The sequence below is a fragment of the Delphinapterus leucas genome, chromosome 7 (genome assembly GCF_059928025.1).
Source record: "Delphinapterus leucas isolate spDelLeu-1000000601 "Yukka" chromosome 7, BTC_Dleu_Yukka2, whole genome shotgun sequence".
Classification (NCBI taxonomy): Eukaryota; Metazoa; Chordata; class Mammalia; order Artiodactyla; family Monodontidae; genus Delphinapterus; species Delphinapterus leucas.
In genome coordinates, this window is record NC_143135.1 from 92,018,726 (window position 1) to 92,032,674 (window position 13,949).

The following is a 13,949-nucleotide window of genomic DNA, read 5'->3' on the forward strand; positions in this document are numbered from 1 at the left end:
AGCACACAGGAGGGGCTCAAACAATTGTTGAATGAATGCGGATCAAATGAGATCATATGTGTGCATAAGCTTCCTGAGCGGTCAAATACTATACAAATACAAGCTAAATAAGACCTCAACTGCGATTTAGGGGCCAGATCTTGAATTTGTGTACATAATCTAGCTGGGTTTTGATGTTTTTCTTTATCATCATCATTAATATTACTAGCCGAACAAAAAACTGCAATTGGCTGTTTGCCAAGTCTGGGCCATACTTTACGTGGGAGCCAGTAAGGAAAGAGTCCCCCCAAATGCTATGTCTATTGACAGTTTCTTACACACATTTCAAGCAAGTTCAGCCAGACTTTGAGGACACTCACAACAGCCAGATGGTCTTATATCCCACCCCAGAACTGATACTCTGGATCTGAAGGCCTTTAAGTGCTTCCATGAACTAAATCTAGACCATATTTTGAGCCCGTTTCCTCTGTAATCCACTTAAGGGACTATAGCCGGCTCACCTAGATTCTTCCTTAACACCTGGCATGGATTATCAAAGCCACTTAGAATCTGCCTTCCATCCGTACTTTTCTATGGACTGTGAGGGAGATGTTGATTTTTCCAGATTACTTTCTTGTATGTAGGGCCAGAGTTGAAAACGTGTCTCTCTCTGGGAAGCACGAGAGCTCTGAAATTTCTTGTTGGTGCCTTTGCTTCAAAAGCAGAAGCCTGATGGATTGCTCTGATTGTGCCGGAGGGCCATTCCCTGGCACGCGGCATATTTACCACCACACTCCACTAAACAGTCCCCGAAGGACCTTCCATTGCTGAAGGGAGGGAGGCAGTTGGAGGCATTTTTTTAAAAGTTTTAAAATAAAATAGAAGGATAAATAGGCTTGAAGCTACTCTATTCCACATGGGTGGCAATAACCACCAGCTGTCACCGGGAAATAGCAGATGTAATTGATAAAGCAACACAAAACTCTTGTGGATCCGTCATCAATAAAGTTAACACCCAAAAAGTCAATGAAAGGGTTCAAAGTAGAACTGGAGAAGCTCCCCAGGTCCTCCAATAATTAAATCACTGAACTACACACAAGCATAATTTTTTAATGCAGATTAAAGAGGAGGATCAGCTGGGCCACTTGCTTTGCTGGGTGAGGCTGGGGCACCATATGGTGCTGAGGAAACCGTCATTAGCTGAGGTGGCAGTGGTGAATGGGGGAGGAAGCGGGACAAGGGGCCGGCAGAAGACAGACCATCATTATTGTGAAGGAAACGCAGGATATAACATTTATCCATAATAAGGAAAGAATGAAATTTCTACCCAGATGGAGCAGGGAATGGATGGTAATATTATTCATTACCACAGCTTAGCATTAAATGTACAACACCTCCTCTAATTTATTGATGGACTGTTTAAGACGGGTGTTAACCTGTTTGTCTTGTATTATAATTGAATTCAGTCTCTAGGCTACAGAAATTTAAGAAGTTCATCCTTGCTCAATCAATATGCTCTCCTTCAGTGACCCATTTCAAGACAGCTTCATACAAAGTAATGTATTTTGTTTTAATAAATTTAAACACTATGACAGCTGCTCAATTTTTATCGGGTGTTTTTTTTTTCCCTTCAGATGTCTCTTTGCTGCCGAGTGAAGCCATGCTCACAATCAATAGTAATTGGTTAATCGGCATCCACGTTGAACGAAGGTGCTAATCAATTTTTGATTAGTTCATCAAACCAGATGCAAAGGCAGCCCGGCCCCAGCCTGACAGATCATCAGGGTTCTACTTGACTTATGGCTCCCTCCCAATATACAACGGCAGCGCTCCTGGACGGGGGAGGGGAGGGGGACAACGTAATTATTAATTTAACCAAATTATTATGAACACAAACAGTTGTTGGCTTATCACTCCCGACTCAGGGGTGATTGATAGAGCTGCAGCAAGGCTGCCTCTGACTTGGTGCAGAGCCGAGAGACCTGGAGTATTCCTTCCTTGATGATGCTCGGGGAAGGGATAAGGGCTGATTTCGTCCCATTTTCCTAAAGAGGAGAAAAATGACTCCTGCATATGAGTGATCCTGTCTGGCTGATATGCTGAGAGGGATCAGGGCCAAGGAGAACTTGGTCCCTTCTTAGGATCCTTGAGAAGATACAATTGTGTCAGAGGGCCGTTTTATTTAGGGTCAGGATCGGAACTGAGGAGTCAGTCTTCTTACACTCAGCATGATATTCTAAGCAGGGAGAAGGACTCATTGGCTCTTATTTCCAAAAAAAAATCAAGCTAACGTTTTTGAAACTTCTCTAAATATACCACCACCAAGAGGCAAAAATAAAACACTCCTTTGATGGCCAGCTATGTTTCTAATCTTCTATTTATTTATCTATCTAAACTCCTTGGGGTATGGAATTCATTTATTCGTCCAACAAGTATCAACTGCGTGCTTATAATACGACAGGTGTACAGCAGTGAACAAAACCAATATGGCCTCCTGGAGCTTCCACTCTGTGGGAAAATCCATCAGCCAGGTTCAAACTGGGACATGCTACATAGCAGAAAAATAAAGGCGTCCCTGAGGTTTGACAGAAGCACAGAGGAGGCAATAAATCTATGGCTTGTGAAAGATAGTGGTACCATCTTATTCTCTCACTGGGTAAGACCCGTAGTTAAAGCTGCACCTTAGCAACCAGCTATTCAAGGGAGCTGCAGTGAAATCTCTTCAAGAAGGGTAACATGGAACCCTTGTTTCCAAAAGGCTGGAGTCAGCATCTACAGTCCTCTGCCTTGGTTTCTCCCGATGAGGAAGGGCCCTTCCTTATTGACTTATTAAGAAGCAACTGATCAGAATGTTTCAAAAGCTGCAGCTGGTTGGCCATGAAGTCCCACAACATCATGGGAGCTCATATAATTGTTTAGCTCTGACCATTTTAAATCTCCTTCCCCTCCTTTTTAGGATATGCTTCTTATTTTGGATTAGTAACACCTAAATCCTGGAATCAAGCATGAAACCTACTTTTGCAAGAGCTCAGTGTGCTGTGAAAAAGGTCTGAGGTGGATAATTAGTTTGCATCATGGTGTGTGACAAAACAATTGCCCCCCTTTCCTTCCTTCCCCTCCCCTCCCCCTCCTTCTAAGATTAACTATGACCTGGCTTTTCTAGTCTATTCCACAGAAGGAGATGGTCAATATGAGGGTTTTTTTTTTAAATAAAGATCTTGTCTCATAATCCAACATCCTTAAATAGCTTTGAAATAAAACAAATTTCTCATGAACCATTATATGCCTAGAACATAAAAATTATTTTAAGCCACTGAACAGAGTGGCTTTGGTTCAATCCCAAAGATGATTCGACCTGGAGGTCATTATTGACCTGGAGGTCTTTCCAGCCGGTCAGCCCCAATCTGAAATATACACACAATATACAATCTGAAAATACACAGGGAAGAGAGGTGGGGGAGGAAGAAAGTGTTGATAAAACTCTGTTTTTTTCTTTAGTCTTAAAATCCACAATTGCGAATTGACTGCTCAGCGATCCAAATGGCTGTGTTGTGGAAGTGGATGGAGGGCCCACAGGTTGGACACTGCAGAGCCTTTTACCTAATGACTAGCCCTTACCTGAGAGGTCCTCACTGTCCAGTTCTTCTGCGGAATTGGGCAACTGAGTAAGGCCTTACAAGTAAAAACAAATCGTTTTTCTTTTCATTCCTCAAGGGACATAAACAAAACACTTAAGAACTGAGGATGAATTTCTTAAAAATAAACATGAGCCAAATCTCTTGCCATCTCTCTCTCTTTTATGGATACCTTGAATGTATTAATCCATAAGTACGTTTCTCCAATCATTTCATTTTGTTATAGATACACAATTGAGGCAGAAAGATTCCTCAGTCTCCACTTTCAAAGCACATGAAACATGAAGGTGAATGTTTCAAATCACTCATTCATAACAGCATGCAGAAAGAAAAAAATAAAGCCTGATTGTTAGCTATTGATGTTCTGATAGATCTCTTAAATACAAATATATTTAGATGTTACATACTGATGTATGTAAGTTTTAGTTCACATTTTACTGTAAATTGAAATCCTTGGGCAAGAATGACAAACACAGTTCATTATCAATTGATGATGATCTTGGATCATCGATTTCAAAATGGTATGGCATCTGCTAACTGCAGTTTGCCTTCATCAGAAAATCTGATTTGCAAAATGATTTTTTTTTCAAAAAGAGAATTTCAAAAATCAGTGGTGTTCCTGAAAAAATGAAACCCTCAAAGCTGAAAAAGCAGTTAGGTCAGGAGATAATCAAGTGGAGCTTGAAATGCCTGTATCCGAGTTAGCACCAATGTTGGCCAGCTGGGATGGCTCTCGGCTAGCTCTGCCTGGAAGGAAAAGAGGTGAAGGGGAAAGCAGATAAACCATGGGGGGCTCAGTTAGGCGATGGCCTCCCTTTCCTCTTCCTGTATTTGCAGGCTGCTCCTTTAATGAAGTTAAAAACACCACAAAGTCATGTCTGGTTTGTGCAGACCTCCAGGTCTTCTCATTTGCACAACAACTGGCTAATCCTTCTCTGATGAGATTTGTCACTTTTGAAGATACCTGTGGACCTATTAAACAGGAATGAGGGGCATGCCTTGTTTCTTTGTTCATCTTTCCCATCTCTTATAGCCAAGCGCAAAATGTAAGCTCAGTAAGTATTTGCTGAATTAATGATTTGGGAGTAATGCTTAGTGAACTACCAACTAAAACAAATGCTCTGGAAACAAGCAACGTCAAACTGACGGCACTATTCAGAAGCTCCCAAATCAACAGAAACACTTAATGTAGAAATGGACAGTAAAAGCTTGCATTTTGTGAGTTGTTTTATAAAGAATCCAAATGAATATTGATAGCTAGGTTGGTGCTGTGAAAGAAAGCGTCATACCAGCTCTTGAAGAATTTCCATCATGACCCTTGCCAATATTCAATGGCACGTGCCAATTAAACATGGGATGATTTGAAGTCCATGGATGTTCCCAAACTATGGATTTAGGCAACTATGGGAAAGCAATGAGTAATGCAATAAATTATAGAGGCAACTGAGTAGGGATGTTATCCATTGGTTCTGAAATCTGATTGGTTGAAAGTGTTCCTATTTCTAATGGGCTTTATTCATTGTATAAAGACTGATGAATACAATTATTTGAATAATTGTTATAAATGGGCAACATAAAGTTCTCCTCTGTAGTTAATTATGAATTTGCAGTTCTCAGGAGGCTAATCCCTCACTTCTACGTGGCCCAATGAATATCAAAGCATGCTACATACATGCTTGGCACGCACTGAACCATATTAAACGAGGATGTTTCAAGTAGGCAGCTTTACTGCTGAAGGCTTGTTTCCCTGGGGAGGGCATTAGAAAGCTAACTTAAAAAAATAAAGACAAATATGTTTATGAAATATCATTGATATGCAAAGTTTCCCATTAAAAAGCGACAGACAGTTTATACACACCTCATTAAAGATGAAACTGTCATTTTTAATGGCATAAACTTTAAAATATACCAAATCCTCTGGAATCTACAGCTCAGATTATATCCAAAAGTGGGAAGCCACCTAGGTTAGTGGAGTTACATTTGTTTTTGCACTACTATTGTATTTTATGAATCTATAGTGCTCCGCCATAGTTGGATAATTTCAAAATAAATATAATTAGGAAGAGTTTACTGAAGCACTGAGCGTACAAGCAAAATTTACCTCCTAAGATTGCTTTGACTTAGGTAGTTTTCTTTCGTGATAAAAATTGTACAGCTCTCATTTTTCTCAAAGAAAAAGATGCATTTTGTGAGACAGAGAACAGTCTTCAAAAGGAAACTCCACCATTTAACAGTAAGTGGGAAATTACTTCTGGGTTTTTCTCTTGAACTTTTCATATCGTCCGCTCAAGCCCTTCCTGGTCACTTCAATTAAAATGTATTCAACGCATTTCTTTAAACTTTGTTAAACAAACGAAAGTTTACTTTTGGTCCATATGGGATTTTCTTTTGAGCAATTAATAAAATCCTAAGGTGCAGACATGATAATTTAATACACGCACGAGAATCGTCTCTTCCGCAGACGTGATTTTTGCTCCTTCGTGATGCTATCAATCACGTGCCGCACGTGCCCTAAGCCTCCTCAGACAGTGCTTCTGCTGTTGGTGTGGTTACTTCTCCTTTCTAGCAGAAATCACTGGCTTCTAAAAATGGTATGTATGGCGTAGCAATTTTAAACCAGGTTAAGGAAAACCTCAAAAATTAGAAACAGCAAGAAATCCTAGAGTTAGTTAAATTCAAGGTCAAGGTCAAGTAAAATCTAAATGCTTGGGGCTCAATTCATCAGGGTTTCCTTTTTTTTTTTTTCCTGAAAATTTTAAAACAGAATGATCAAATAAAACCTCTAGGAAACAAAAAAACTTCCCACTGGCCCTAGTATCATTCCCATTATGAAAAAATAGGCGATGGTCTCTCTCTTACCTAAGCAGCATATGTCTGATCACTTGGCCATATTATGGAATCTGTTACTTCCATCACCAGCCATAAGAGTTCAGATGCCCCGGCAGTTTTAATCTAAATGCTCAGTCAGTCATCCTGTTCTTCCTGCTTTGTCAGCTTTTGTGGAGAGTTTTTCCCTTGGTCCCATTAGCAGAAATTTGGTTCACGCCGTTAAACAGTAGCACATTGTTTCCAAACTGCATATCAAGGCTGAAACACAATCTTCAGGTCCTGCAGCCATTCGTAAACCTCTTTAGCTTTGTTCTTGAGTAGAACGTACAATGTCTGCAGAGTCCCTTGACTGAATGACAGCCTTCGAATGCCACTGTTGTGTACTCATACAGAGAGATGTGCAGAGGGGTGCATACACAGATGGTGGACATAGAGGTTGTAATAATGCGCACTGCTGGCTATTTTTCTTTAAAATGGGCTTCAGAATTTCCCCACAATTGAATAGAAAGATAAGAAATTTCATGTGCTTTTAGAATTCCATCACGGCTTGCACGACTTATGAAGTAAGTCAGGGAGAGGGAGATCCATGGGGTAGTTGCCTAAGGGCAGAGGTCTAGGGGATAAGCATGTATCTAGCACAGGCCAAACATTTTGAAACCAAAACTGAAAGTGAAAAATTATGTCAGAGGGGTTCCCAGTTTGAGCCTCACTACAATTGCATACTAAATTAAAAACTAGTTAATAACTCATTTGGGATTATAAATTCATGAGATCATCAGCTTCTAATGTACCAAGAGGTAGAAAGCAAAAGGACGGATAGACTTGAAAATAATGAAATAGCGGTGGGGCGGAGTGGGGGGGAGAGACAGAGAAAGAGAAAGACAGAGAGAGAAAGAGAGAGAGAGAGAGAGAGAGAGAGAGAGAGAGAGACAGAGATAGAGACAGAGACAGAGAGAGAGAGAGAGAGAACCCCAAACCCAGAGGAAGCCAGCTGACTACAGTGCAGCAAAAGCACAAGCACTATTCCAGACCATGGGCATGCTGTCACCCAAAACCTCACACGAGGGAGGTGGGTGGGGGAAGGGAGAGGGGACACACAGGGCAGAAAAAGAACAAGGCACAAGACACTTACAGAGAAGCGCCCCACATTGGAACAAACAAATAAAAACCATCACACGCACCCACACATCAATAATCATAGGAACGAGTACACCATCCGTGCTTAACGTCACTCATGCATTTCTGCCATAAATTTCAGACCATGTGGTACCAGGATTTGGCAGAGTGCTTTTTGCATTTCTCAACATGCACACATAACACAGGATTCTTCCTGTCCAGGCCTTAAGGATGAGCTCCAAAAACACAAGTGCTCAAGATCTTTCTTCAAAGATCCCTTAAGGATGAGCTCCCAAAACACAAATGCTCAAGATCTTTCTTCAAAGATCCCTTCCATCACCCTAGTCTAGGAATCCCACTCTTACACTCACATTTATCTTTACTGTACTGTCAATTATATCCTTAAAGACACATTGTGGCTGACTGTTGTTTGGTTTCTTTTTGGAGAAAATCCATTTGCTTTTGAATCATGCCCATGCACTTCTAACCTCCCAATACATGCTTATTCTAATCAGATATTGGTAAGAACAAAAGGTCAACATACATAAACAACTGATATACTTCATACATACTCTAGCAACACAAGCTTGAATAAAATATTTTAATGAGTCTTCAAAGGGAAAACATTTTGTAAAATTATTTTTTTTCCTTTTTAGAAAAGAAAAGAGAAGTATGGAAAGAAATCCAGTATGAAAACTTTTAAGACCAGTACAATGGTCACAACTGGCTGACCCAGTACGTCTTGTCATTTAAGTTGTCAAGTTATCAAACCACAACATTTTTCTAGGCCCAGATCTCCAACATGAGCATCTCAAGATTATTCTCAAATGAATCTAAGTCACATGGTTGTTATATGGAAGAAGCTGGGTTTTACCCATAAGCCACTTGAATAAAGTCAGTTCTGTATCCTCATCTCCTTGGAAACGTGGTCCCCTGCTTTGTAACTCCAATCATATTCTATTGCCTTTTCTATCCTGACAACTGACCTGGAAGACTTTCTCCCCCTGTTAAGTAAAATTCTAGATATTACTTTGGCTTTCATTAAAGCTTTTTGCTGTGAGCTGGAGAGTATGCTGTTGAAAAGAGGGGTCAGATCCCTTTGGGAGGATGCTGTGAGGGTTTTAGACAAGTTGGAGCATGTATTTATAAATGCATTTTATAGGAATCAACCTGGATTATCACTTCTCTCTACCCGCTAAGGAACCATATATTATATATGATGATCATATATTTTATATATATATATATATATATATATATATACACACACACATATATATATATATTATACTATTCTTACTTCTTTTTTTTCCTCCCCTAATTTCTTGGCTGTAGGTATACTTCTCATTCACTGCTGGTCAATAACATCCTACTGGGACATTGCTGGCTTGAACACTATCCCTGAACTAGTAAGACAGTGGTTGTTTCTCACAGTACACAGGCATCTCTATTTCCTGTCACACGAATGCTAGAGTCCTATTCCAAGTGTCTCTTTATTATACCACAAAAAGAGATCACCTTCACTTTCTTTCTCCATAGAGAAATACTGTTCAAATACCAGTATCCTAAGATCAGGACTGGTTCCCTAAATTAATTTCTCATTTTTCAGCTCAGGGGACATATTTTTTTTTTCTGTTATTTTTTTGTGTGTGTGGTACGCGGGCCTCTCACTGTCGTGGCCTCTCCCGTCGCGGAGCACAGGCTCCAGGCGCGCAGGCCCAGCGGCCATGGCTCACGGGCCCAGCCGCTCCGCGGCAGGTGGGATCCTCCCGGACCGGGGCACGAACCCGCGTCCCCTGCATCGGCAGGCGGACTCTCAACCACTGCGCCACCAGGGAAGCCCAGGGGGACATATTTTTTACCTTGAATACCCCACCCAACTCCAAGACCTACAACTATTAGAGTCATATAACTACACAAATGTTACTGAAGGGACCTAGAAAACAGAAGCCTGGAGTCTTGAGATAAATGATCAGTATCTCTTCAAAGATCTCACAGAATTCAGGAATCTTATGATTACATTTGACCCTGGAGTTAATTACAGAAAGCTCAGAACTTAAAGCATCTTAAAAAGAATAGAACAAAAATCTCTTGAACTACATTAAAAATAGCCTTAAAGCTCTGAGAATAATCGATAAAAGTCAGGAAGTGCTCAATTAATGATGAAACCTACAAATAACTGAGCTTAATGGAGTGCAGTGTCTGAGATGCAGTGAGCACCATGGGGCATTACCTTGGAAAGTGGAAGTTTTTTACCTAATTGATCTCTCATGATTGTTGGTGTATCTGGCCCTTTAACTAATTTTATGAACTTTTCCCTTTGTGCCAGTGACAGGGAGGGCAGGGGGAGGTGGGTTAGGGTGGGGAGGGATACTGCCCCATACCCAAGTTTGTTTTACTTTCTCAGAATTTTTCATCAGAAGGTCCAAATATGGGGGTGGTCAGCCAAGCATAAAGGCCTGACCTTCAAGGACGGCTCACACAGCATAGGTTTTGCTCAGAGATTTCTAACTGGTTAAGTCCTCAAATGCAGGTCTGTTTAAGAAGGTCAGTCGTGCTAGGAAGAGCTGTTTCTCTAAAAGTTGAATGAACACCATAGGGTTGGCTGATCACCTCTTGTCATTTAACTGATAGATTTCAATCCTGCAAAATGTGCAAAGCGATGTAAGTAGGCCCTTTACCAAATAATTCCCTTGAATTCAGTTATTAAAATTCAGCCCATTTTTAACTAACATATCTTTCTCCAAAGCACAATATCGCCAGGGTGAGATGTGAGCTAAGTAATACAGTAATATACAGATGAAACATGATTCTCATTTTCTGATTGGAGACATTATAGAAAAGTGAATGGACCTATTCCAACCTAGGAAGTCAGTGGAGAAATTCGGAAAAGGATTTCCTCATGCCCCCTGCTGAGCTTTATTTACTCGGTTTTTATCAGCTTTTGGCTAACATCCTGACGAGTTTTTTTTTTTAGTATTTTGCCTACCAGGTACCCACACACAAATGATTTTTTTTAAAGTCCCAGTTAATGCTGTTGAAATGTACATATGGTATCATTCTTGTTTGAAGATGTTTCCCGCCAAATGGTAGCATAAACTTTTATGCACACATGGAGATTAAGGGTGAACCTGCAAGAGGCCGTGGAGGTAAATATGATAATTAAAGAAGAACAATGTTCTTCCTCATCCCTACGTCATGAATTTAAACAGGAATCTTCCGCCCTGACCTGTCCTTCAGTCTCGACTACTAAGTGACATAAATGACTCCTCTTCAAAATGTACCTAAGATTCTAGCCTATGAACGAAGAAAGCAACTGGGCCTTTAATTCAGATGCTATGATTTTTAGGCAATTAGGGTTTTTTTTGGAGTCCCTTATATTTCAATGTCTGGCGGCATTATAGAATTAAGGGCTACGTGCAGCTAAAACTCCTGAAGCCCAGCCAGCCGACAGGGAGGCCTCATCTTAGATTGCAACCATTGAACACTGAACTCACAACAGAAATGACAAGACTCGACATCCTTTCAAGCCTCACAAATTAGAGTATATTTATGAGGTCAGTCTACTCGGAACACAGTTTCCCTTGAAGACTACATTTCTCTTTTTCCCAGGCTTGCCTTGCTGCTCAGCAGTGCTGAGAAGGTAGATAAACAGTAATGTGGTACCAACCGTGGACTGCTGGTTCTGTCGTCGCCGTGGTGTCTACAGACGGGAACAGAGGATTGGAGGAAGGGAAGAAACAGGAGGAACGGCATGCAAAAAAAGGGAAAATGGAAAAAAATGGAACAGATAATATATGAGCAAGCTTTCAAAGAACATCGCGTGACAAGCAATAATAAATGAAAAGCCAAAAGCATTTGAAGTGAGTTGCACTGTTTTAAGACATGCCTTCAGCTCAAAGCTGCGAGCCAGTGAGGAAAACAGTAGATTCTTTGGTTCTGGGGGTCTTGCCAGGATACATCTACTTGCTAGTCAATAGTCAGGGGAACATGCAAAGTGATGAGAAACACCAGTGCAAACTCAGTGACTGGTAGATGGCTCTGAACGCACCAAGGCTCAGGACTGTGACAGAAAAGCTCAGTCGGGAGGCTGGCTGAACAACAGATTCATACATTCAAACATTGCCTTTGTTTTAACCCAACCCACCCAGGCACTCAGGCTTTAGACTGCCAATCAGGCGTCGCTGAATCAATTGCACATTTAGGATCCTTTTATGGCTCATGCGCAGATGCCTGTAGATGAATGTACGGGTTCAAGTTTTCCATCCAGTGTGTTATTTCAGCAGGGTTCGGCTGAAAAGTTCAATTAACTGGGAGGCCAGGGGAATGAACATGTTAAAGGCTTTCAGATTAGTTTCTATACACACACACAGACACACACACACACACACAGACACACACACACACACGCACACGCTGTCATACTCACCACTCAGCCATCCTCCACTCTGCGCATCTTACTATGTTACAATCTAAGGGCAAGAAGTCTTGCATGGAAAACACCCAAGTCCACATAATTTGCCAAATGCCACTTCTCATCATGTGACATTCCAAAAATTAAAGCATCCAGCCGTCCCTTTGCTCACGATCCAGAACCACATTCACTGCTGTGAGCTGCCAGGAGTCCTGCCTTCAGGGTGAATCAGGAGATGGCACGTGAGGTTTTTTCACTGCCAGATGCACTTGTTATGGAAGAAACCGTGGTTTGTCTCTTCTTCTATTTCTAATGCCGTTCAAGTTTTCTCCTTCTACCAGGCTTCAAAACCAGGCCTGCTATACTGGCTCTTCTTCACAGGAAATTCCTCAGGGGGCTCCAGAAATTTTCTTTTTCTTTTTGGCTAGAGGGGAAGTGGGATAAATATCTAACAAAATGCACGGCAACATTCCTCTCCCAGAGTCGTTTTAATACCCCTCTTCTAGCCAACTTCATTCCAATGTCAACCCATCTGGCCGGGTTTTAATTTTCAGTTCTACCTTCTCAAGGTGTCTCCCTCCACGATGCCTTTCTGGCCAGAAAGGAGTGGAGACACTCACACATGAGCTGGTCATGTCGAGCTGTAGTGGGATTCTGGGTTGACACTGCAAGCAGTTACCTGTCCTTTTTTTATCATGCAGCCATTTAGCTGGTAATTATTTTCACGAGTTCTGGAGACACCAAAAGACGCTTTTGGACTCGACATAGGCAATGTTTAAATGCACCAGAATGCCAAATGTAACATTTTTTTTTTGGTCCAACGAGCCTGGTGCTTCTGATTTATAAATATGACACATGAATTCACACCAGTGTTCCCCTTCAATTCCCCTTTCCTCTGAACCCTAGACCATCAAAAAATCAGAGCCCTTCTAAGGAGCCAGAATTAACGAGAAGTCCGAGAGGCCACTACAGCTTAATATAACTTATAGCTGAGTTTCTGAAGAACAGATGAAGGAAAGAAAAACATAAAATAAACCACACCAGAACGCAATACTTACTTACAAGTCTGTATGCATAAAAAAGCAGTTAAAAAACAATACCGGAAATTGTTCAGATGAAACATCTCTACATCAGATGCTCATGACACGTCTGACACGTCTCCTTACTTGAAACATTCAAGTCAAGTGTTAGTTTGAGGTGCTTTCAATTGCAGGGGCAAAATCAAATGCACATTTGTACAGAAACACTTATATGAAAGTTAATATCTTTTATGGCTAGACACTGGCTTCTTTCCAAAATTAATTAAAAAAAAAACAATAAACATTTTGGCTCGTTATTTTTGTAGCAGCACTTCTAATATGCTTTATTTTCACCAGGTAAATCATTAGTATAAAATGAAAGAAAGGGGTTGGAGTAAAATCTAAGGGTCCTCAAAAGTAATGTCTTAGCATTAACCGACGACTTCCCAATTTACTGTCTGCCTACATCACAACATCACGTCAGCTTTATGACGAAATCAAACTAAGGGAAGCTGGGTGTACACTGCCCTGTGGGTACCAGAGAACAAATGAAGGGAAGTTCACAGTGCAGCCTGCCTCCCCATTCTGGGGATGGGAAATCCATCAATTGCGCCCAACAGGGAAGAGAAAGGGATGTTGAGAAGGAAAACACACAGTTCTAAAACAGTGAAAAGCAAACACATGTTCAAGTCAAACAACACAGTTACTGCAGCTGGGAATGGCAAAACCAGGGATCAGCAATGGAGTGGCAGAGGGCAGCAGACACACAGGCTTGGCTACAAAGTTGAGACCGAGATTGAGGGTGGATGGGGGAGTCGCTGATTCCATTTCTCTAAGAGCATCTGGTGTGGTATCTGAACAGAGGCTATTTCAAGTAAAGAATGAAAAAAAAAAAATCTTTAGAAGTGACTTTGTGCTCCCCGCAGGAGAGCACTGTGACAGAATCTAATTCTCCTT

General features: G+C 41.1%; 1 protein-coding gene across 2 annotated transcripts in view; it reads right to left on the bottom strand.

Moving 5' to 3' along the window:
* Positions 1 to 13,949, bottom strand: part of CADM1 (cell adhesion molecule 1) — a 335,513-nt gene that overhangs the window by 13,495 nt on the left and 308,069 nt on the right. The window contains exon 9 of one of the 2 annotated variants that reach the window (XM_022559115.3): positions 11,230 to 11,262. The exons of the other annotated variant lie outside the window; for it this stretch is intronic. Coding sequence (XP_022414823.1) covers positions 11,230 to 11,262 — 33 coding nt within the window. The remainder of the gene's footprint in view (positions 1 to 11,229; positions 11,263 to 13,949) is intronic. 2 annotated transcript variants of the gene reach the window in all.